Consider the following 26,046-nt stretch of genomic DNA (forward strand, 5'->3'; position numbering starts at 1 on the left):
GGAGAGGCTGAGAGATCAACAGTATGATCTCTCAGGCCTTTCTTCAGGAGAAGAGGATAAAACAACAAGGTGATTAGAGCTCAAGTCTTTATTTCTATGGACCTGGATTTTTAGAGGTGTCTTTCCCACAGAGCTGGTGATTTTCTTGAGGAGTTATTGTGTGTAGTCCCGCATATTATCTAATCATTACATTTTACCATCATGCACTGAGAACAATAGAAATGTTTTAGTATAATGGTTAATTTGTCTAGCTGGCTGTGAGAGACTGGGAACTGCATTTAACCAAGGCAACAATTCCCTTCTTTTTTAAACAGTTTGGAAGTTTCCAGGGACCTTGTCTGACTCCTGATTCCCCTCCCTTACTGTTCCCTGTTTTCTAAGTTGGCACATGTTGCCAAAAGTGCCTGCTGCCCAAGGAGGGGATGGCATGGCTTCCTGTCAGGCTGTCAACATAGTTCTTTTAATCAGTCAGGGATTTGTTGCTGAATGAAAGAAATCTCCCCCAGACATCTTTCAAATGAATGGTCTCCACAGAATTCCCAACCCAAGCTGCCGTGGGAAACTGGGCAAAAAGGTTTTAGAAATCAAGCTCTGGTCTCAAATATGTTAGGATTCACAGGGTCAGATCCAGCATTGCTAAGACCAGGAGAAGTTTGACTGTGGACTCAGTGAGTGCGGGATTAAGCCTATTTCCACTTAGCTACCATGGTGACAGAAGCCTTAGAAATTTCTGAGACATTGCTGGTGTGCTGCACTAATTTCAAGCTTAAATTTGGAATAGTCTGTACAGCAAGTTTAACATTGCCATTTAAATTATAGTCAACTATCTTTTCTCCTAAAATTTATTAAATAATATGTATATTTACATCTTGGACATACATTGTGGTTTTGCAAATTCTCTTCCTTTTCATCTAGAAAAAAATGACTGCTCAACACAGAGGATGATTTCCCTTTAAGCAGCTTCTGTTTCCACTCTTGTGTTTGGAAAACCCTGCTGTTCTTTAGTGAAGAGCCCTTTGAGACGCTCCGGTTTTCTGTGAGGTCAGAACTCCTCACCAGCTCGCTGCAGTCTGCTCCTGATGCATCATCATCATATTAATGTACCTGGCTGGTTTCTCTAAAGTGTCTGTGTGTTTTGAAGCTGAGGAAGAGGTGGAGTTGGTAATCTCAGAGAGTACTATAGCTCCATATCAACATTTGGGTTTAGTCCTCTAGGTAAAACCTGCTGCACTTCATATAGAAATCTAAGGTCTCTCTCAAAAAAGTGTGACCTTTAAGCAGGGTGTATTCCACTAGAATACCTGTTAAACATACTACCAAATGCTTTTTCATGTTTTTTCCTGTAGAAAAGCAAAATGAGAAACTTGCACTACATTACTAAAAGTAATGTGTAAGAGAAATGTGATAGGCAAAAAATATTGATTAGTTCTAGGATGCTATGTGTTTTTAAGGTAGACTTGTGCTTAGAAACAATTTCTTTTCCTTTGAAGCCATTTTTCATTTTAAAGCTCTGTGGCTCAGTTTTAATGCTACAGGGTCATGAGTAGGTCACCAACTAAGACTCCAAATATCTGGGCTCATTCTCTGTTCTGCAGTCCATCTTGCTGTTTTATACAACATGGGTTTTTTTCCCCTCAGTTCACATGTGCTTTGCTTATTAGTTTCTTTTGCTACTAAGAGTAAGACTTCCAATAGCCATGTGGGCCTCACTGTGTTGGCCTCACCGGAGGCACTATAGTCACATAAAAGGTAATAATTTTGCTGTTCAGAAACATAGACCTCCAAAATAGTTTTGCAGTAGGTGTCACTGTATTTGATTGTATAGGGAAGTGAAATAACTGGTCAATATCCCTCAAAGTTTACAGTATGGGAAAGTGCCATTTCAGCCTATTCAGAAAATAAGTAGCTTATTCTTTCCTAGTCACTTTTGCATCAACATAACCCCCTGAGAGGACCTTCACCTGGCAGAGGACTGAAGAATAACATAGCTAGATCAGTGGGACTGACCAGACTGCCTAATTTGAGTGATCCTGACCATGGACTAGGCATAGGGTTAGAACAAGCTTTGTCTCAACAGCTATCTTAGGCTAGAGAACTCAGCTGGAGTTTCTGATTTTCCTTGGAAGATAGTCAAAGAGCTCAATCTTCTGCTGATATTATAAAGAAAGCATACAGTAGATACAACATCCGATTCCTGGTAACCTGGGCAAAACCCACGCATTACAGCTGGAAAAATCTTCACGACCATCTTATCCATATAGTCTAAAGGAAGTGACAATTTCTGGAACTTACTCTTTTTCAGTCCCTGGGACACGGTGGGTCACAAGATAGAGAATTAATGGGTGAAGCTAGTGGCTGTCTCTGGATCCTTGAGAGTCCATGGGATCCACAGAAGTAACTAAGACAAGTAAGGATTACTAAACAAAACAAGTATATATATTAAAAAATACATATATTTGAAATATATATTTCCTGTGCTGAACAGGGCCACACATATTGGAAAAGGTTGAAAAATGAAGGTAAAAGTACAACTCCACAGTTTGAAGGGAGACACAGAAGAGGAGAGCTTGAGACTTTAATGACTCAACTAGACAACCACCCCCAGGAATGTATTCCAGAGAGCAATCCTAGGAGACAGATAGTCTTTCATTGGCCTTTTCTGTCATTTCTAACTTCTTTGATTCCACATATTTCCATGTCCTTTAAATAGAACAGGGCTCCTATCAATCTTTTGATCTGTTCTCCTGGCACACACAATGACAGTCCTATGTGCAGATGGAGCCAGGGGAGTTTTATTGCCTTTTTTTCTAAAAAACACGTCCAAACTGCTTTTGGATTCACTGCTTCTCCACCCCCATCATTCTGCTACCTCTTCCCATTTCTTCGCTGCTTACGTTGCATGACTTTTCTCCCACTTGTAAGATATATGTTTTATTTTATAACGTTTCTCATGCACTAAAAAAAGTGCTAAGTCAAGCAGTTACCAGACCTGGAAGATCTAACCTTCCTCCAACTGGCACAGCTGTCATGTAATAGCCATCATGTTAACTTTAAGTATAGATTATTATTATTGAGCTTGTATTACCTTGGCTGTTTGCCCAGCGTGTCCTTGATAACTCAGGGTCACAAAAAATGAGTAATACTCTGGTCCTACTCAATAAGACACAGGATCAGCATGATGAAAATGGCCTTAGCATTCAAGAATCCTTTACATTTGGCACTCCAAATTAAATTAAAAAACGGTTTAGATTGCTTTCCATGAATAATTGCTATTAACCATTATTCCCCTTCTTGCCCCTTCCCAAGACTATTATTGATTCCCAGTTGCTTGGATGCTCAGAATATCCTTGGATAAGGTTTTGGGGATTTAAGGCACTAACAAGTTTATGAAATTAATGGGATTCTGTAGGTAGCAGACAAAAGACAGCTGGATAGATTTCTCAATGCACAAGTAGCTTGATACATGCCTCTGAGATGGGAGCAATGCCAAGTAATGCATTTTGGCTGTGCACTCTTGTGCAATCATTTCCCCAATAGAATTACATTCTCCTGGTGTGGGATGGTTTGTCACCCGTGAGCATGACCCTTTTTTTAATATTTCCTAGTCAACTGTTTGACACACAGCTGGCTTTCCCAGATTTCTGCCTCTCAGTAATGATCCCTTCAAGTGTTTTCAAAATCACACTATAAGTGGTTCAGGTCAGTGTCACAGGTAACTGGTGAAGCAAACAACAGAAAATTCAGAGACAATTCCAATATCACAAATGTTCGACCACATAGGACATTGCTTATCCCAAGGAAGATTATTTTTTCAAGTAGAAGCTAAGGCATAAGCCCCACAAAACCAAATGAAAAAACACCTTCATTTATTTCTAACTAGGTAGCTTTGAAAAAAAAAGTTGCAACATGCAAATCTAAAGAATACGCAGAAACAGCGACTGAAGTGAGAAGAGAGAATTTGGAGTAAAGTGGCCTTTCTCATAGATTCATGTGTTCCTGGTTTGTGTTTAGAAACTAGGAACACAGACATTAAATACAAACTTTTTTTGTGTTAGATGATGGAAGTGGATGGGGTATCCTTGCTACAATCAGACTTGTCCCAGAACTCACAGTAAATGACGTAAAAGGCTGTACTGCAGTCTCGGGATGGAAACTTCTGTTATATGACTCTAGCAAATAGACTTTTACACCTAATTATCACAGAGTGTGTTGCTTACTCGTGTGTTCCTTGCTGCCTGGTTATGCTTGTGCTCAGTATCTCCCTCATTAGTTTTAGTCCTTCTTCCGCCCTGTGCCTCACTAATCAGAGCTAAGTAACATTCATCAGTAATCCTTTTCCTACTCAACCCTCTCCCAGGTAAAGCTGTATGGGTGTTTGAGAACAGGAAGAATTTGTATTTTCAAAGCATGGGCTGTCTCTTTTACACACTCATGCAAGAAGGAGCTAAAGCTAGGAAATACGGTGTTATTAGTCCATCTGTGACCTACTCATTTCCTCTTTCCCATTGCTAAAGCCAGTGTTACATCTTTGTCAGTACAATAAATTTCCATCATTTTCGCAAATGCTCTCCCTCCTCTAGGGATTTTCCATTGCAGTAGGTACTGTGCAATCCTAACCACCTCTCTCTAAATTACATTGTCTTCATTTGAGGCATTCCCACACAACAGAGTGCAGCTGTGATGGAATGTAGCTTGGGTCAGTATACCGAGGTGAATTAAAAGGTGTGAGCATGACACCGCATTTGCTCTTTCTGCTTGCCGCTGGCTGCCTTGTGAATAGCACACTTACATTGTTTGCCAACTTGCAGAAAAGAAGCTGGCTTTATGAATGCCTACCATGCACATAAACAGACACCGTGAGATTTGGCAGAGAGAAGCAAGTGATGACAGGTTGTCATCAAATTATTCCTTTATATTTTATACCAACAAGGATCATCCAGATTCTTTGGAAGGAGGATGCAGGAAATATAAAATGCATCTTAGACAAGATTTTCATTAAGACTACCCAAGTTTGCTAATCCTAGTGCCCAACAATAACCTCTGTTTGTTTTTTGTTATTATTGGTGCCCTCTCAGCTTAGTGGTAATGAAAACAGAGCAGCCTTGGCCAGTCATTTATGTGGAAGGAAATTGTGAGCACAACATGTCTCATCAAAGCAATGGGTTCTGCTGTGCTTTTTGTGTATGGTATAACTTGGACATCCCATCTAGTCAAGAAAACCCAGCTCTGGATGAAGCCAAAAGAAGACACAAGGAATGAAATAAAGCTTATCAGGATGATGAATACCTACAGGTTGTAGCCTGAGGTAACCCAAGACCAGCTCAGGATACTTTGATTTCCATTCAGAGCCTGACCCTTCTGTCTGAAGTAGGTCCCAGGCTACTTTGGAAAAAGGGGAGTTTGGGGTATAGGGATTTGGGACACAAATGGCTAGGTCTTCAGCTGTCATAATATGTTTCTGTCTACAATAATGTCTGGAACACACTGAGAACATCTTTCTGTGTTTCTGAGCAGGTTTATTCCAATTAAGACTGCTTCCAATTTACATACACAGTCTAAGATGTTCAAGTCTGAGAGTTTTTCGCCTGAAATAGAATCTGCACAAAAGAATAATGTTTGAGTGGATTTCTGGAGTATAAGTGGTTTATCAGGAAGTAACAACTTGCACTGCAAGTGCTTCCCCAGAAAGGTCAACTGACAGAGGTGTTTTCCACACTCCCCTCAAAACTGTAGGTTTTTGCTCTTCTACCATGTGATGCTGTAAGAAATGAGGCTACGCACGTTCGTTTATTATTATAGTTCCCTTGTGATATCTTCACTTTCCTTAATGAGGGCAGTGTTACTAACTTGTTAGAAGCCTGAGGACTGTATCAAATTAACATAGCATGGAGGAGAAATTAACAGAGAGAGGAGCTCCTTGCATGAAATGGAATGAGATCATTCATGGCCCTTTCTTCAATCTTCATTTTTGTATTACAGACAAAATGTTAACAAGGATAGTATAGAACACTGTTACTCAGAACTAGGATGCACTTGTTTTTATTCAATAACCTGAATGACCAAAAGTAATTAATCCTTCACAATACTAATTATGTAATAAAACAAGCATGATTTGGGTGTTTAACTGTGAGAAAGAAAGGGAAGGTGCATGGGTCAGTAAAATCATTGGAGAGAAACAACAATGAATAAAATAATCTTTTAGTTTTGCATGATAACTTTTAGTTTTGCATGTGCTTACACATGAGTAAATCAAAAGTCACACTGCTGGCTCAGTAGGATAGTGCTGTGCTTCTGCTAACATGCAAGAAATCACAATGCGGCTCTTTCCGTACTTCATCATAAAGCAAAACCTGGCAAGGGTCAGAGAAAGCAACAAAGGAATGCAGGAGAGAGAAAGCCAGCCAATGGATTCATGAAGTAAGGGGAGTGTCAACAGAGACCTCCATACTAGGTTTTTCTTTAAAATTTTCCTTTGCAAAACATGGTTGATAAAATACACCCCCTCTGCAGTGATTTTTGTCAGCTGTACACTCTTCTACAAGCACAAAGGGTACCAACAGAAGTCAGCAAGCTGGGAGGGTGTGTGAAATATAGACCCCGTGTAATGTTTGTAAAGATCAATTTGCTGCAGCCTTGGCCTTTTAGTGGTTGTGGCTTGCTTGTGCAATGATAGCTCCTAAAAGGGGCTGTGAGCACTCATTGCAGGACATCTGTTCTGCAGTGGCAATGGGGGCAAGATGCTGCTACCACACAACCTTCATTTGTGGTTTCACTATGCAAAGTGGGTGAGTCATTGCTGACAGACCCAAGGAGCTGTTAGCCCAGGCATGATCAGTGTGCTGACAGCAGCAGCCATTCTTCTAGATAATGATTATTACCAAATATCTCATTTTTTTTTCTGGCAAATTCTTTCTCTCCACTTCTATGATTCTTGAATGCTGGGAATTCTGGAGGCAAAATCTCCCCTCATCCCCCTGCCTAGGTGCCATTTGTGGGGGCATCTTCCCCTGCGCTATGGTGGTTATTACAAGAGGACTACAAGGTTATAACAAGGAACTGAGCCAGTCTGCAGAAACCTGCTAATTAACTTTGGGACACAATTGGTTGTATATTGTAGTGGTAAACAATTTTATCAAAAGATACCCAAGATCAGCAAAACCAGCTCCCATCCTCTCTGACTCTAGGTATACAGCCTGTGCCTGAATCCAGTAAAGAAGCCCTGGCAGGCAGCATTTTTGTACCAGTGTAGTCATGGGTTAGTTTTGGAAAGCGCTTGGTGGCAGCCCAAGCTTGGATTGGCTTTGGCAAGGTGAGCGTGTGGGCATCGGTCCCCAGAGTGCACTGCCATCTGCTGCTGGTGGCACTGGGGAGCTTCACTGCCGTTTGCCAGAAAATGGCTACGAAACACTCGTGGTCAAACCCCACGTGCTTAAAGACAGCTCACAGTCATGGGCCAGATGGACTTGTCTTGTTTCTTGCAGTTCCAAAGACACAATATACAAATACAAATATAAAGATTTACAAGTCACATCCTAAACTAAACATAAGTTTGGGGAGTGATGCTCCAGTGGGGAGAAGTGCTAATTAGTGACACCTTCTGCTACAGAGCCCAGCAACAGACGGGTCTTACTGTAAATGAGTGGTTGGTCTGGAAGGACTATGCTCTGGGGAACCTGCAGGAGTTAGATGGATTTAACTACACCAATTGGTAATAATCTGTGGGCAATGAACACAAGAGCTAAGATTTGTCAACTAGCAGTACAGACAAAATGACAATAAAATATGCTTTGGAAAAATTACTGCAGGGTTTTATCTTTTTATCTTTTTTTTTTTTTTTTTTTTTTTTTTTTTTTTTTCTTTTAACAGTACAACGGTGAGGTGATATACATCCTTCTCTTGGCAGCACTGGAAGAGAATTGGACAAAAGAAATTTTCCAGGTTCTGCCACAGACCCTCTATGAGATCTTAGTCAAGTCACTGAGTCTTGCTGTACTTTGTAACTTGAGGACAGTAATATTTCAGTCCTCTCAATGTCCTTTGTCTGTGACTTTTCTGGCAGAACCTCTTGATCTGCATTTGCCATCACTAGCCTTCAGGCAGTCTCAGGGGGAAAAAAAAAGCATTCTCCTCTCCAAAGTTGGAAAAATTTTGCTGAAAATCTCTGGTTAGAACACTTTCAATTTTCAAGCAGAATCTTGAAACTTTCTAAGAAAATCAGAAATTTTATAGAATTTTTTTTCTTTTTTTCTCCCCCCCCCCTTTCCCCCCCACCCCTTCTCCCTGATGAAGAGAACCTACCTAGTTTTCTGCTGTTACAGTATTTTGCAAAACTCAGAAATGGAGGAGGCGACCTGCTCAAATAACTGGATACTTTCCCCTTTTACCAGCCAACTGTTAATTTTAGGCAAATCCCTTAACTCCTTTCTCCTTATGAAAACTCTTAGAATGTAAGTGACAGGATGACGCTGCTGAAAACCATGGAAGTTGGGTACAGAAGCTAGAAAACGGAACATCAGATCAGGATTTTCCTATTAATGAAAAGAATTGTAAGACTTTATATGCACCAGTTCTTACAGCTGTAACTGGAGCACTGCAGTTGTTTTTGGAAGAACACATTCTCCTGAATTTAACATTTTTGCCTTCATAAACTCTCCTTATCCTCTCTTATATATTATATTGAACTCTGTTTATTGTAAATACACAGTTTATAACAAACCTTGTTCAGAGGCCTGTGTAGGCAGACTTTAGTCAAACAGGAGACAAAAAGCTGTTGGGAATCATTATGCTAGAATATTTCTCTAGTTATAAAACGTATAGTAGAAATTTGGTTTTATATTCCTCTAAAGATAGCAGTAAAATAAAACATTTTTGTACAGCGATTATGTTACATTTGTCCTTCACTTGGTGTGGTAGTCCAAGACTGGTGATGTGATACAGAAATGTCAGTAAGAAGAATGAGATAAACCAGTGATAATATCTCATTAAAAGTGAAATCTGAACAATTATAGTTCCACCTTTTACTGGAAGGACAAAGGTAACTTCCCTCAAAATCTCCTATGTTATTTTGTCCTCTGACCGTGGTATCATGAATTTCTCAAGTTCCTTTCAAATGCTTAGCTGTCTTATGCACTGTGATTTTATTTTTTTTTTTTTTTTGCTGCCAGAGAATTAGACAAATTGGAAAAGAACCAAAAATCAAAGTCCACCAACAGCTGTGAAACCTGTAAATACCAAATGTATTAGCATAATACATTATTAGCCTTGATAAAATAAGGGCGTTTTCTTACGCAGACTTATGAATACCTTTCTCTAAGCATCACAGGCAAACATTTCAACACAAATTCACAGGCTACCTCTCCTCTGCAATATCTCTTCAGGTGTTCAGCACAGATATGCATTAAAGTATCAGCAATGGGAAAGATTTGTCAGACAGCATTATACTAACTCAGAACGTGTAACTTTGAAAATCCCATTCTTGCAGAAAAATACTAAGGCCATCAGGGTTTCCTAAATTTGATACTCATGGAACACTAAAAAAAAAAAAATTAGGTGTACAGAATTGAATGCGTTATCACCTGAAGGGTATCTATGGCATAGTCTACAGTGAGGCAGAATTTTCTTGTCAGTGCTTGTTAGTTGAAAACCTACACAGTTACAGTCTTAAAAATTGAAGGAAATCTTTCACATAATTTTTACTGCAATTTTTTTCAGTCAGTATTTTCCTAACAACAATTTTGCCTCTAACAACTTTTCCCACTTTTGCTCATCTCTAGACTAAAAAAAATTCACATTTTGGTTATGTTGCTTTAAAAAGATATATACATAGGTGTGCATATGTATATACATGTAACAGTACCATAGCATTAAATATATAGTATCCTGAGGTATTGTATATATATAAAGAGGAGTTTTGTATGGGTAAAACATTTGGAACTATAAATTCAGAAAATGAGGTTCTAGCTTGAAACTTTAAGAAAATCAGACATTTTATAGAATTTTTTTTCTTTTTTTCTCCCCCCCCCCTTTCCCCCCCACCCCGGAATCTTCATTTTATATCAAGAAAAAGCCCCCTCTATCCTATTATCTGTAATAGCCAAGCCTGGTGGACATATTTCTGGGATGTGTGACTCCTGTATTCAAAAGCGGACAGAGTACAGGTTAAAATAGGTCTTCTCTATTTCAGTGAATGCCCTGCACCCTCTGGTGTTGGCTGTAACAATACAGAAGCTCTTTCCTTGGCATTTCCTTTCGAGTGGCTCAGGCAGAGGATTCCTGCTCAGCGGGTTGAAATGCTTCCTTTCTTCTGGCACTCCACTGAGCTTCCAGCTTCGCGTGTGAACCCAGGCAGATCCCTGCAGGCTGCAGGCTCTCCCAAGTGATGGAGAGCCATGCAGCTGGACCCCAGTCCTTCTGCAGAGACAGCCCCAAAAGATTAAGGTGATTTTTAAGAAAGGACCCCTCTGTAAATAGACTTTCTTTCCTTACCTTCTGTAATGAAATCCCTTAGGAGTCTGACTTGGCAAGAATATTTGTCACCACCAGTCACACAGTTTAGGAAAATGAGGATGCAAAGAAATCACTCTCTGGTCTGCTCTGTAGGAATAGCACCCCATCCTCATTTTCCTTTTCCCTTTCCCTTCTGTATTTTTAAAGGATTTAGGCAGTTTCTATCTTCACTAATCTGACTGCACCTATGTGACAGGGCCACACCTCTTGTCTGTCCCCACACACTTGCACCAGCTCAACTCCTCAGCTTGTTTCAGGCTGCTGTTGATGGTTGCCTGATTATGACCTTTCACCAGCTTTCGAGGCCCTGTATTTTCTGGTAAATCCCAATGTGACAGTTTACGGAAGGAATGTGGATGTCAGGGAAGCTGTCCAATTTTCTGTAGTGGGAACTGGGGACATTTAAGTCTCACAGGTGTCCTGCTAATGCCAGCAAGACCCAGGAGTCAGCAGGGTCAGGCAGTGGGGAGAACTGTGGCAGGGCAGGACTGTGGCTGACAGAAGGGCTGCATAGGCCCATGTGAGCCCCCGAAAACATACTCAAGAACCAGAGAGTAACAATGCTCTGTCCCTGTGTGTACAGGTGAAGCTTGGGAAATTGCCACAGCTCTTCATCCTTTCCTTCTTCCCTAAAACACAGCTGTCAAAAGCGTGAGTGGATACTTGTATTTTGTGGGATAAGCCTTTACTGAAATACTTGACATTTAGTTCATCTGCTCATGTAATTTTTTCTTTTCAAAGGGACATTATACTTTTCATGGCCGTCCCTTGCTGAGTTCTCTAAGCCATTTTTAAGAAACAGTCCATGTAAGTACAACACTCAGGCAAAGGCTCAGGCCCAGGCTGCTGGAGGTCAGCATCACAGCCCCACCTGGGAAGTACTTCTGATCAACATAGTCTATGATAGTTGTCACAGCCAACATAGTCTCTTCACATGTGGGTTGGATCTGGTCAGGGGGTAGAACAAATCCATGAGTACCCTTGTCTCGCAGTTCAAATGTGTAGGAGAAAGGAATGCCAATCATGTGAGCCCAGTCCCGTGAGGAGCCTGAGTTACTGTCTGTGAATTTAAAAATAGAGGGGAGAGATATGTATTAAGCACAGTTCTTTGAAAACACTTCTTGCTATAGTTAATGCAAGATTATACCAGAATCCCTGAACTAAGCAGTAACCGTATATCACCATGACATGGAGAGCAGAGTTTCTAGGTGCTGCAATTCTTAATTGTAGTAAAAGTTTCACTTCCCAAGTGAAACAATCCTCCATAAGATGGTATTATACAATAACAGGAGATGAGTTCCAGGGATTCTGTGTTTTTAGCATTTTCCTGTGATTAGTGTGGGGTACAAGATGGACTGGCCATTTGTCTGTTCTGGTACTTCATCTCCTACATTGACACTGCCTGGAATTTCTTTGTATATTTGTTTTTAAGCGTAATTTTGGTCAAGTCTGAAAATTTTCTGGCTATTCCCTGTATCACTGTTCATCTGCCTCATGGATCTTTTTTCTTACCTATTCAGTGTAAGTACAAACCCTGGAAAAATGCAGTCCTAGGCATGGACAAGTTACCTTATACTTACACCTCATTGCCCATGCAGTAGGTGACTTGTGTGACTCAGGGACTGGCAGAGACAGACGCTGTGAATATGCAAAATCTCATGGGTACTGGAGTCAACTACTTACTGTTCTGAGTGACTAGTGTGACTTAGTGCTTACTGGGAAAAGATTGGGTTTACCAGACAGTCTCTAGGGCCCTCTAGTCTGCTACGTAAAGGCTGTCAACTATTATCAGCCGTGATGGTGTGTTCGTGGTGTGTCTATCCAGTCTATTAGGAACAAGGCTGAAACCGACCTATTTCACACAGAACTGCAAGCAGCTGCCATGTGATAATGTCTGATGGAGTAACTACAGACCTGATTGGGATTTTAATTTTTTCTTGACTCCAGTGAAGACAAATAGGAGTTTTGCTGCTGACTTCAGCAGGGTCAGGATGATCTATCACCAATCTCCTTCTGTCCCCTGTGATGTATCTGCGAGGAATTCATGTAGGAACTAGCTTCTGATCAATGCTTCCTTCCTTCCCGCAGTCAGCTTTATAATGTACAGTGTTATCTTGTATTCAAATGACTGCTGCTTAGATGTTCCACCGAACCAGCCCATTAAATATTACTCAAAGAGGAAACTCAGCAAAACAGTACTTACTGATGCCTGTGACACAAGAATGACTCTCTTCTTTGAAAAGCAGAGCAATCAAAGGGAAACATAAAGAAACTTACATAAAATTGAAGAGGTTGATCCTACTTTATATCTGGTCCCATACTTTCCCATCAGGGCAGCAGCTGCTTTCTCTGCAACTTGCATCTGTGAGTTCAAAATGGGAACAGCATTGTCATGGGTGCCAGTACATGTGGCAATCATTTTGAGTGGACCAAAATTTTTGTCTTTTTCAGCTTTACATTTTTACTTGATCAGCTTTAAGTTTCGATATTATTAGTTCAGGACTTTAGAAAAACCCATTAAAAAAATTTGGGCAAATTGTTCTTGATTTTTTTAATGCAAATTATGTTAAATTTTTTAAAAGGACTCTGCTATTAGGTAGAGAAGATATTTACTTTGTTGTAAAGCTAGAGGACTGTATTTTGGAGAATTAGAGTCTATGCTGTATAGCATACTGATACTGACTACAGCAGCAATTGGTCTCTTACACTTGTTATATTGCCAAAGAATCTGTATCCCACCATCTTTAGAAACTGAGCCATAGACAGACTAAATGACTTCTCCAGTGATTCATATGAAGGCAGGACCGAATTCCCTCATAGTGCTCCAGCTACAGGAATGTTCATAAACACATGTGTTAATGAACTCAAATTAGAACACTCAGAAACCAAGGGGAGATGTAACCAATGGGTGCCTGCTTTGCTCCCATTCTCCTAATGAGCACGTTTGGAATACCCTTTCTGCACACAATCATGACAACCATGTGTATGAAATGTGCTGGCATCCTAAAGGGCAAATGCTTTCTTGTATGCAGCAAGAACTTGGTGCTCTTCTCCACTTACCTTGCATTACTATCTGTAATAGTTCAATTTTCCTGATTTAAGATGAAGGATTAGGATTAATTGTGAGGCAAATAAACCTCGATGAGATGGAGCAGCAGTGACTCTGGGAGCCAAGCCCCTGAATAAGCCTAGGGGCTCAGAACGAAAGGCAAGAGGGCAAATAGAGTTGTGCCACATGCTACTGCTTGTACTTGTTCTCTACAAGTGTAGAAGATGAATGTTTTGCCCTACCAGTTCTTCACTGTTACTTGGAGGTTTAGTTGTGGAACCATAGGGAGTGAGGATGTACTGTCCATAGGAGTGAATTGTTAAATAGCACAAAATGTCACTCTTCTTCCTTTTGATAAACTGAGCCACAGCTCTTGTCTCAGGCTCTGATTCTGGTCCAGATCCACAGAAGATTTCACTGCTGCAGTTATAAGAAACACCAATACCTGGAGAGGAATACAAAAAGTGAATCAAAGGAGAGACATATAAACACCGGTTCAGAGGGAACAGGAAAGTTTACCTTGGAGTGTTAAAGCGTGTGTTTATGTGGGCAGGGAGACTAGACAGCTCAGTGGGACTTTAACATTTTACTCTGCTGGTGTCAACTAAAATTTGCTACAGGGCTGAAATATTTAACACACATTTACTACAACAAAAACTCTGACACCACCATAGCGAACCACCTGCCAGGGAAGCTTTGGAGGCTCCTTGAAATTCATGGCAAACACAAATACTGGCTGTTAAGTGAATAACTCCTAACATTGCTGCCTAGAGCTGATGCTTGCTCCTGCAATGAATTAGAGGTATAGTTATATAAGCAGCAATTTTCTGCTCACAAAAATAAATGCCAGTTGAAAGTCAATGACTTAATATTTTTACAAGTCAGGTTTTTATTTTTACATATGCCTTGATGACAAGGTGAGTATTCCATTCTTATAGGACTTCCTTTTATTTCAGAGACTAGTTATTACTCTTGCTTTACATTTGTGCTGCTGATCTGAAATACTTGGAACTTACTGCCCCAGGAGGAATTGAAGTTCCGGTTCAGGTCTGTCCCGTAGCAGGTGCCATTCATATGTGGAGAACGGTTTTTCCTCCACAAACGTTCCTAAACAAAAGTAACTTCAGTTACATAACAACAACTCAATGATCCATAGGGCCTAGTGATAATATGGTGTAAAGACTCCTTTATTTTAGACCTCTGCATTCTGAGTAACTCTTGCAGTTTAAGAGTGTAACTCTGCGTGCAAGGGTGATAAAGCTTAGTGATAGAACATTTTATCTACTACAGCCAGGCAGTCATATTCCACAAGCCTGCATGCACCTTAAAATGAGCCTGCTGAGCTTTAAAAAAAAAAAAAGGTAGCATTCAGCTGCTTCTGTTGCACTCCTAAGAAGGACTTGGCATTGTGAGGGATACCTCTATGTCCAAGAGGTGACAGCTGAACTTACTTATGTTTGTTTCAGATTCAAGACGATGAGTGGGTTTTTTTGTCAGCTAATCTTGCTGCTGCTCCTTGGTTCCCTGCTATACTCACTGCTATACTTGGTTCTGTGCAGACCTCACTGCACTGCCTGTATGAGCTTCCCAGCTGAATTACTGAGTTACCTATGCATGCAAGTGCAATGTGTGGTATGCCCCAAACCTGCTGGGGAGCAAGCTGGGAGACGGCAGGATCCACATGGCTGTAGGCTAAGCCTGTTGGGCCATGCTGAGGTCCTACATTAAAAGGTGTTTTGACTGGGCTCAGGAGCCTGGAAGCATGATGAAAGTTGCTGAAGACCAACATTTTGCATTATCCTCCATATCAGAAATGGAAGATTATTTGGGAGAGCACACCTATTTCAAAACCAAATACCCCAATATTTGACCAATTCTCCTCTTGTCCCATACTGAAAAGGTGCTTAGACCCATCTGCTAGTTGAGACCTCTTGCAAAGAATGACTGACTCCTCCAGACATGCCTAACTCCATCAACCAAGCCTTGAGCTCTTAGCAGAGAAGTAACTCCATCCCCAGAAACACAAAAGCAATTGATCCTGTGGTTTTGTCCTTCTGTCTTCCCAAGGCTCATGACATTTGCTAGGAATTTTTAGGCCTGTAATCTCAAGTGACTGCTGATTTACCAGAAGAAACAAAACCTCTTTGCCATGAGAGGATTTATGTGAGTAATGATTCTGTCAGTGTTCTCTGTTTAAATATAATTGCTATGATTGTATCTAAAAATTAACAAAACATGCTGTGCACATCTAACTTTCCATCTAGTTTCTGGATTTTCACTACCTACTTTTTCCCAGGAATAGATGTAGCCATCAATATTGAGAACTGGCAAGACATAGAGGTCCAAATTTTGCAGAAATCTCCTTATCTTTGGGTCAGATTTGTAATTTTGAAGAATCTGAAAAGAAAAAATACAGAGGATTGAACAGAGAATCTAGTGGTAATCACTGGAAAGAGCTAGTTTAGAACTATCATCACAGTATCACTCACTCTTGGATATCACCACGGTATCCAAGATCTACTTGATCCCCAGATATGTTGAGTTATCTACCTTTTCTCATTCACAAGGTGACAGTGTATCCAGTTATTATAATGTACTTCATATGGATACAGTCTTACAGGCATGGAAGCTGCATGATAGCACGCACCCGTGCACCAGGTACTTTCAGTACACGTGGAACATTGCTATACGATATCTTAGGGTTGCTTTATTCCAGGGGGACTGTGGTTTGAGATGCAAAGAGGCTTTATCCAAAAGCCACTGTGGGAAATGGAGAGATTGCGATCAAGTTCAGTGGCTTTGGAATCAGTTCAGGTAGAGGAAACAATGCACTGTCAAATATTGTCCTATATCTCATCTCAAACTGTGATCTGGACTTAGGTCTCCATGGATATCTGAACTAGGTACTAATTTTGAAAATCATATTTTAACAGAAAAAGCATAATTCTTGGTACCACAATAGAGAAGAGAGCTGAATTATCCAAGGTTATATGGGTTTTTTATCATATAAGTAGAAAAGTAAGGACTCACTTCTTTCACAAACCACTGGCAGAAGGCTGGAGAGATCCATTCTCTGGCATGAATCCCACAGTCCATCCAAATGATCTTTTTGGTTTTATCTGATGGTTGACTGATCTGAGAGAGTGTAAAAATGATAATTTGGAAAACTGTTACCTTGCAATAAAATAGCCTAGCATAATACTGAAAGAAAAGGATGTGCCTTGATATGCCATTGAGCCATCTGAGATTATTATTATTACAGGCATCATTATAATGAGCTCTCCCTCCTAATAACCTGTAGTATTACAGGGCAAGAGTTTTAAAGTGTCTGTGAAGCCAGAGTGTCAATAAAACAGTTTCTTTTTCATTTATATTAGTCATTTGCAGGACTGGTTATTCTTACTTTGAGATTTTCTTTTTTTAGAAGGTGAAGCACAAAAAGGCAGGGAATCTAATTTTACTCAGTGATAGGAACAGATTAGACAATAACTAACCCATTTATTAAGACTATGGTTTTTACTAGAGCACCCAATAAAAAATGTCATGGAATACTCCTAGAAGAAAGGCTATATGCTGTAAAAAGTAATAAAAACAACAAAACAAAACTCTTTATCCTCACAGACAGCTGTTGCCAAGCTCGTTTCAGCTTGATTTGTATTTCTAAACAAGACTTCAGTTAAATTTGTTGTTTTTACTGCATAATAGCAATAGCAAGGTTGTGGTGGTAGTGTATATGAAAGTTGGCAAATCTTACTGTACTGTAGAGGAGTAAAACCATCTCCTTATTTCAAAGAATTGGGAAGAGCAGCGTCTTAGGAAAGATCCAAATCCTGTCTTCTCCTGTGTACTTTTTTGTGAAGATACTTTTTATTAATTCTAAGAAAATTCTTCCCTTACCTGCAAATAATACATTGTTCGATTCTCAATTGTCTTCCCCAGGTAGTGCTGAGTCACCAGCTCACTGTTGCTTTTCTGGATCTGAGTCATCCATTGATAAATCTGAAACAGTCACAGAGAATTCTTCATCCGAAGTGGGAGTTTGCTTCTCTTCCCCATCTCCATTTCCAGATTAAAGCATTTTCTTTTGTTTAGACAAGCAATGTTTTCCTCAGGGCTTATTTCAATCTGTGATATCACTTAACGCTCATGGAAGGCCTTTCACTTGCCTCTGAGCAAAGGCATGGTCATATCTCACTGGGTATTAAAAGATAACATCACTGCAATACAACACTGATACTCTATTCTGGATTTCATTCAACATGGCCATCCTGTTGGGCATCTTTATGTTGACTTCACCAGACATGGAGCCACACCATCAAATCTGCAAAACAGTATTACAGTCTCTTCCCTATCAGTACTGATTTTCCACATCTGAGTTCAGCAGCAGTCATCCCCAACAGGTAGCTCAAACAAAATATACATGAGGATCGACTCTGCTCTCTTAGTCTTCTTATGTGGCTAGGAGGAAGAATACCACCGTCTTCTGCCTTTGTCCAGGCTTACCCACTGTCTGTGAAACATAGCGCCAAGAGGTCTTCCCTACCCACTCTCATGATATTATTTTCTCCTGAAGTGTCAAAAACCTGTCCTTAAATTACTTCTTTCTACAGGTCTCCCACTGTTCACCTCTTCTTCCTCACTGGGATTCTGGAGACTGCAATAGTCACTGGACTTCACATTTGGCTCAACATCAAACATACTGGGGCTTAAATGAATAAACACTAAAGAGAATGATAAAGCATAATAAGGTATAAAGGAAGAAACACAATCAACTGAACTCCAGAATAATATTTGCAAAAAAATATGGTTGCTTCACACAGAGCATTTAGCTTTTGGTCAGGGAGGAATTGAAGATTTAATCAAGATCAATGGCAAATTCATGCTCAATTCAACCAGGCCAAGATTCTAGTCAAAGTGTAAGGACTGATTCTGCAAAGAAGAAAGCCAGAAAGAGCTCCACTGACTTCAGCTGAGCTTTCTGCAAGCACAGAGTTGCTTGCTGTGGCATTACAAAATAGCAGCAACAAAAAAAGTAAGCAGACTTGGGTTCCTCTTTACCTCTTCCATTGGATGATATTGGGTGTAGACGTAACCTTCTGGGACCTGCCTGTGGCTGGGCCCCCCCCCCTGCGCATGCTCTGATCCACCAGTTCCTGCACGTCAGGTATTAGGACTCTGAGGGGAGGGGAGAGGGGGAGATAGGAAAGAAAATAACCCCTAACAATTACTGCAGAACTATCATGGTTGGGTACATCAACAAATGAAAGGATTTAGCCTCTTCTGTTGTGGACTGCCTGGCAAATTCATTACCATCAGCATAATGGTTACTTTCATGTAAGGTAAAGTTCAAAGTACTGAGATTTCCACTGGTTTTTAACAATAAAGTAATAATTTACTAGATTTTTTTTTTTTAAGATTTACATTTTTCTACAAAAAATGTTCAATATCTTTCTTTTCTTCACTGCTTCTACTTCTGGGCAAAACTCTAAAATACCACCTTTTGGGAAAAGGAGGGAAAAGTGAAAAATTTAAGATTAGTGTTTTATTGTATTTTATGGAGACATTTTCAATTTGCAGAGACCTCACAGAAGTATTCATTGCAACTTGAAAAAATCAGAAGAAACCCCCTCTTCCCTTCAGAAAGCTCTTCCTGCTTTTTAGCTACAAATTAGTTCAGAAATGAGTATAGCACAGGCGTGATTCTATGATCAAGGGCATCAATAAAACCTTTTCCTTGGCTTCAGAGGACTTTGGATCATACACTGTTCTTTCTCACTGCAATCAGTCCCTTTTAACACTTTTACAAATCTGTTGCTCATTGTAAACGCTTGCGATAAGACAATTGCCAAGGTAGCTTAAACATTGTTGATTTCAAACACTGTAAGTGCTAATAGGCTATTCTGCTGACAGTAGCACCCGATCGGCATTTCTGGAAACTGCACATAAGAAACTTTTAAGAGTAGTTACAGCTGACTTTCACTCTGAGCTTTGATGTTTATTCACATCTGAACTTCAAACTAAAATTCAGGCAGTGCAAATTCCCGTGAACTGAAACCACACACGCAAAATGCCTTATCAGAGCTCTGGAGAATTGAAATCCCAGAGTCTGACACAGTCAGAATATTGATGTCCTGATTATAATTTGTCATTTATGTCTCTATCATTATATACCTAACTGTCATGTTACCTTCCTTGCATGTCAACTGCCTTCTAAAAGGTGGTTCCTGCTTTGAATCTGTTATAGGAACTTTAACTCTAGCATTGCTGTACTCATCTCAACCCCTTTGCAATACAAAGCCAAAATTTCAGCTTGACTGTTAAATTACCCACCCCTTTCTTTAGGACCCTACCCAAGGTGGATACAATTCTGGCCCCAATCCAAGGGAAAAAAAAAGATTAAGCTGCTAACTTCAGTTTAGTTTTTAAATTTCTGCTAGAATCAGTTGAAACCATTAGAAAATGAAGAGTCTCAATATAAATAAGAGGTTAAATATCTTCTGGAAAGTTGTCTAAGCCCTGATTACCTAAACCTGATGCTAGATCATTTGTACTGGCTCCCACCTCATCTCTCTCCATCTCTGGTTGTCAGGGCATCATACTTACTAAAAAGAATTTGTCAGGCAAGATGCAGGATGTCAAGATCAGCTTTAACTCTAAACAGGTTTGAAATGGCACCAATCCTCCTTTAACTTATCTTTGATTGGTAAATACAGTGTATGTCCATAGGCCATTTGTCACCAGCCCTGAATGACTACAGGACAGCTTATATGAAATATAGGTAGCTACCGGTTACCTGAAAAAATCAGTTCCAAATGGGAATGGGACTGTGTGAGGAACAGATCTTATTTAATCCCATTTGGCTTTACAAACACTTTCTATCTGGATTAGGTCTTCTGATTGGAAGAATTGTGGCAGTTAGTGAAGATGTGTGGCTGGGTAGGTGTGGTAAAGCATCATGGGCCATTTGCAGCTCGTGGGTCCTGACTGTGTGGCAGTGGGGACCTGACAGCCGGACCCAGGGTGGGATGTCTCTGTCTGTCTGGACAGTGCCAGGAAATTCTTACCAGCCTGGCAGGGGGTGGGGGGATAGGGGTAGGACACTGCTGAATGTTCAATTTGAAAGGGCTCTTCTCCAAACCAGAGGAGCAAGAAAAGACAGGGATGGGAAAAGGAGAGCTACAGAGACTGCTTCTCTGCAGTGACACTGATTAAAACTTTGGGCTTTCCAAAATACAGAGGACCCTGTGTTCAAGTATCCATGCTTGCCAAGAGCAAAGCATGCTCCTATAAGCAGTGGTTGTACCAAGTTTGGCTTCCTGACTTTAGACTGAAAAACTGAGTCACACGTCTGAGCGCCATCCTCTGCCACTGAGAAGGCAACAGCAGGAAACAAGACAGATTGGACTGTCTCAGGTCCCAGCTCCAAATTCACAGTCCAGGCTAGCTGGAAGGTGAATAAACAGGGCATAGGGGAATGTGGTTTTAAAACTCAAAGGTATATATAGCATCTGTGCATTGGGCAGGTGAAGGTAAATTGGAAGCACTTGGAACAAAGGTTGAGTCCTATCATCAGTACTTGCTGATGGTTCATTGGAAAGGGCTAGGTCCTTTTATGATAGCAAGAAAGATTGTTAGAGGCAGCCTTTCCCATCAGGAAATTAGAGGTTTTACTTGTAAGAGATCATATGCTGATCTAAGCTGTCTTTCACCTCCTGCACCAGAGGGGCCGGGACCCTTATGTGCAGGTCTTCTCCAGCCCAGATATCTTCAGGCAGCAGGGGCTTCCACAAATCCAGCTGTGCAGAGGAGAAGAAAGAAATGCACAAGTCAAGCTCTGTTTTCAGAATGAGAAAACATATTTAAGACAGAGTAGCTGCATATCAATAAACGGAAGAAGTTTTCCTTCAAATTCTCCCCTTAACTATTGTCCAGCCATCTGTTCACAGAGCATACGGCACAGGCTTAGTGTTTCCATTGACTCAGGCACCGCTTGATAAGGAGCTGCACATTCATAGAGCCATGCAAGGAAACTAACTTCTTCCCATAAATTCTTTCAGGTAGTGGAAGGGCAATACCACCCTACACTAAGAAAAAAAAGTTAGGTAAAGCTTTTTCAAGTTTACTTTAACCTTCATTCCTGTCCAAAGTTATATGCAAATCTGTTTTACAGCCCAAGACCCCAGTCTGCTTTTTGGGCACATATAGTTATTCTTACTCACCAGTAAAGTGCTGCAAAGATGCTGAAGATGCTGGACTTGCTGAAATGTTTCTGGCACAATATGCAAAACCTGATCCCTGGAAATTTAGCAGAGAAACAAGATCAGTTTTAATGTCTGTTAAAGTATCCATGATTTTATAAATCAAAAGGAGATATTTTGTTATGTAGAAGGAAGACAGAGCATGTAACAGTGCTGTTCCAATAAAAACATGCCTGAGTGATGGATTCCTGGAATGTTTTAGCTACAAATAGGACTAAGTAATGTGAGTTTTCTGTTGCTAGAGCATTAGGTTAACTCTGTTTCCTTGCCAGTGGCAATTCTTTTTTCACCATAGCAGTGTCACTGAAGCCAATTGCTCACATGAGCACTGGTGCATGTTTCTGCCTTTGCAGGACCAGGAACAAAACAAGACCATTGGTATATATAATAACCTATTTATTTGATAAGATGGCACTTTTTTTTTCTCCTGTTCGGGAATTATTCAGTTATTCCAGATAGACGTGGTGCTTTGCTGATCTACTTCAGCATGCAAGAACATTAGATAGCCATGACAAAGGAACATTGATAAGAGCTTCAGATGTTGTCACAAAGTACTTCTCATGAGAATAGCCAATTTATTCCACAAATAGTGAGTAGTGTGGTCTCCAGAATTACATATTCTTGCTCAATTCGCAGGAAAAAAAATTTCTAGTGCAGGATCTATAATTGTACATTTCTAGAAAAGACACACAGATCCAATGTCTGTGTATATATTTTCAGGAGGCCCCATGAAACTTTAATTTACTACAGGCCTAATCTGAGAAAAAATATTGAAACCATATAAAAACCAAATTAAAATGGTTGGAAATGCAGAAGAAGCAAATCTGTATGTTCTATTAAAAACCCCTTTGTAATTATTTTTCTAATTTTTTTTTCAGTGTTCATTCAGATCAACTTTCCAGGACTGATGGCAAGTATGACATTTCTAATGAAAGGGTTTCACAATGAGGAGTGGATTCTGATGACTACATTACTCAAAGGTGAGATAGCAGTTATCCACTACTAAAGTGATAGAATGGGGAACCCGACAAATGTTCTTATTTGTTAGTAACCAGTAACTACTGCTTTACAGTCTCCTTCAGTGCCTTCAATGGGCCTTTACAAGACAAGTACAAAAAAAGAACATTCTACGTTTTAAACCTTTTGTAACAGAAATTCTTGTTGCAAAAGCCTTGCATGGCTTTTTATTAAAGCCATGGTCATTATGGTCATCAATATAATATGCTCTCATCATCTGAATTGCAACTGCTATCATTTGTGCTTCCATACACAAATGTACAATTATCAGCTTAATATACATGCAAATAGAATTCACTATTCATTCACATTATCCACTGAAAAATAGGGGGATTTGGGTTTTTTTTCATCTCTCTTGAAAATATTACCTTTGCTGATAGAGAAACATAGAACTTGATAGCTAAAATGAGCTGTTTACTACTGGTTCAGGAGATGCTGGTAACATATAGGACCCTCATCTACGGGGCAAAATGATTACATTTGCATTGCTAACAATTTGGTACAACAGCCATGATATCTTTGTAATAAACCTTGTAGATGCAGGATAAACATCTTTGCTAGGAGAATAAACATCTCAGCTGCAGTTCAGAGTTTATTCTCTCTAAATGCCTGGGCTTGCTTTGCTCTTTGTCTATCAGGAAGGGAAACAATATCCTGTAATATCTTTCTATCCTCATTGACATTATGTCTTAATTACACCAAATGAAAGAAATGCCAGACAGTCAGATTGCTGCCAGATGGCCAGCTCTTATTTACTGATAAACCTTTTACAATAGCCAGTGTGGAGACAAATCATTTTTAATAGTAAACTAAGATTAGAAAGCACACACTCATTTATGATTACGGACTAGGATTCTCAGTGGAGAAGTGCAAAGTCAGCCCACATGACCATGTGAGAACAACATTTTTAAAAATGCTACAGTTAAGCTTTCTTACCAAATTAAAGGACTGTTCTCAGCACAAGCTGTATTTCTTTGGATGCTCATAGATTGGATATTTCATTTAAGTTGTTGAACAGAGCAAATGGCAATGAAAATGGGCTTTACTAGTAATTTCATCTTTGTGCAGGTGGTGCCCACCCAAAGTCACCCTAACCATTTGATTAAGTGTGTTTTTAAATCCCATGCAAGTACTCAACAGGTTCAGTCCTGGACAGTAATTAGAAGCAAAAATTAACACTACATTACCAAGGGTCTGTTGAATTCTATTCAGTGAAATCAGCAGGCTCTGACTGCATCCCTGATACAAATCTAAAGACTAAATATTATCCAAGGGAAATAACACATTTTAAAGAGAGAAGTAGTGACTGTATGCTCTGCCAGAAGCTTTGCCAGGAGAGCTGTTGAACAGGTATACAGTGAAGAAACTTATTTGCAGAAGGTATTGCTTGGTTTTCTCTCCTTTTAAAAACTATATTCTGGGAATATAATTAGTCTAGAGGCATTCAGCACTGGGCTATTTTCTCTGTTTACTTTAGAAAATTCCATGTGTAAAGTCATATGTGGATGGCTGGACTCCACACTATATTTGTGCCCCTCCTGCAAATCCCAACTGCTGTAAAAGCCGAGTGACCTATCATTCCTTGTAAAGTTGAGGGTGAATTAAACAAAATGGTTTAGGTAGGCAAACAGCATAATTTTATATCACTCTTTTTCTTATGAAGCAGAACTGAGAATGGAGAAAACAGCAAAACTAGAGATTTCGTACTTTTCAAAAACATTAATCAGTAATAAAAAATGTGATAATCTCATTCTCTGAACACTTTGGGGTGAAGATTGTCTGGACGAAATTCATTAGCTTTTTTTTGTTATTGTTACAGATTTCCAACAGGGATTCTGTATCTGAGCTGCTTTTGAGACACCATCTTTTTCACATATCCTCAGCTGTCTTTTATTAATGGATATAATTTTGCTCAGTCATCTCCCCCGACTTTATACTCAGAAAAGACATTTTATTCCTATAGCATCTGATTTCAAAGATCATTATAAAAGAGGCTAAGCCAAATGAATTTTAGCTAATGGAAGCAGAACATCCTGAGGTGCGTTTGAGGGGCATTTTCTGTCTCCTACTGCTGCAGCTGTATCTTTGTTGGCTTGGATTTGGTTCACTCTTTCTTCATTTCCCATCTTTATGTTTTCTTTCCAAATCTTACAAAGCTTACAGCTTTGTAACCCTGTCTCCAGGCTTTCAGTTCATAATCATTATTATTATTCTTACACAGTTCCTGGGAATTTCACTGCATCCACAGCTCTTCATGATACCCCATTCACACTCACCTGTCATATTGCAATTTCAAGCTGAGTTTTCCAGGAATCATCATCCCCAGAGAAAAGATGATCCCAAGAAAAAGCCTCATTTTTGGGCAAAGAACCCAGCCTCAACAGTGCAGGACTAGAGAGGAGGAGGATAGATCCAGACTGAACACTTTATCTGCACAATTATAATATATAACCAGATTTATCCTGGAAGGGAACCTGCCCTTGTTGAATCTTTAACTTTTTAATAGTCCTTTAATAGTCTAACTCTCATCTAAACCACTTCTAGTTGGACCAGATGAGCCTCTGGCCCCAGACTATCAACTTCACATTCTCATAAAGAGTGGTTTTGTTATATACTCAAAACAGTGAGACAGTTACTATTTAAAATATTTAATTTCTTGCTTAGTTCATATCATATATCATACATCAAGATTAAACACTTGAATTCCTTCCGGGTCCTTTCCAAGCCAAAACATTCTATGATTCTATGATACAGTTAGACATATAGCACAGTTCTTCAGACAGAAATTGTCTCAGCTTCTCTCTTGGGTTAAAGCTATCCCATGGTGATTTAATGGACAAAACTGCATGGATTTTGGGTGAAGAGGGTCCAGTAAGTCAGTTTGTTTGTGTATACACACAATGGACATTAACTGTAATTATAGTACCTTTGTAAATCTTTCTCAGCAAGGTATGAAGTCCTCCTATATTACTACCAAGGCTGTCATCAAGGAAACAGGCAGCAGAACTGTCCCAGTATAAAAGAGGAACAGCATAACTCAAAAGTGTGTTCTTACAAAACCAGGCTGCATGCAAGAGAAGACTATGTTCTTCATAAATCACACCAGACCCTTCCCATTTTATTGCCACACACTATATCCTGCTCAACAGCTTGGACCTGAAGATGGTATTTCCCTCCATGTAGCTATCCAACCCACGGTGACTTCCAGAAGAGCTG

At 39.9% G+C, this 26,046-nt stretch overlaps 1 protein-coding gene across 1 annotated transcript; it reads right to left on the reverse strand.

Moving 5' to 3' along the window:
- Positions 1-11,297: 11,297 nt before the first annotated feature.
- Positions 11,298-25,186, reverse strand: CPO (carboxypeptidase O). The gene is given in 12 exon segments (XM_009637496.2): positions 11,298-11,566; positions 12,784-12,868; positions 13,798-14,000; positions 14,572-14,662; positions 15,842-15,952; positions 16,586-16,690; positions 17,453-17,554; positions 18,614-18,670; positions 18,673-18,730; positions 21,227-21,351; positions 21,775-21,850; positions 25,107-25,186. Coding segments are annotated over 12 exon segments (1,362 nt in total).
- Positions 25,187-26,046: the final 860 nt, after the last annotated feature.

The sequence above is a fragment of the Egretta garzetta genome, unplaced genomic scaffold, assembly GCF_000687185.1.
Source record: "Egretta garzetta isolate BGI_Z169 unplaced genomic scaffold, ASM68718v1 scaffold474, whole genome shotgun sequence".
NCBI classification, from domain to species: Eukaryota; Metazoa; Chordata; class Aves; order Pelecaniformes; family Ardeidae; genus Egretta; species Egretta garzetta.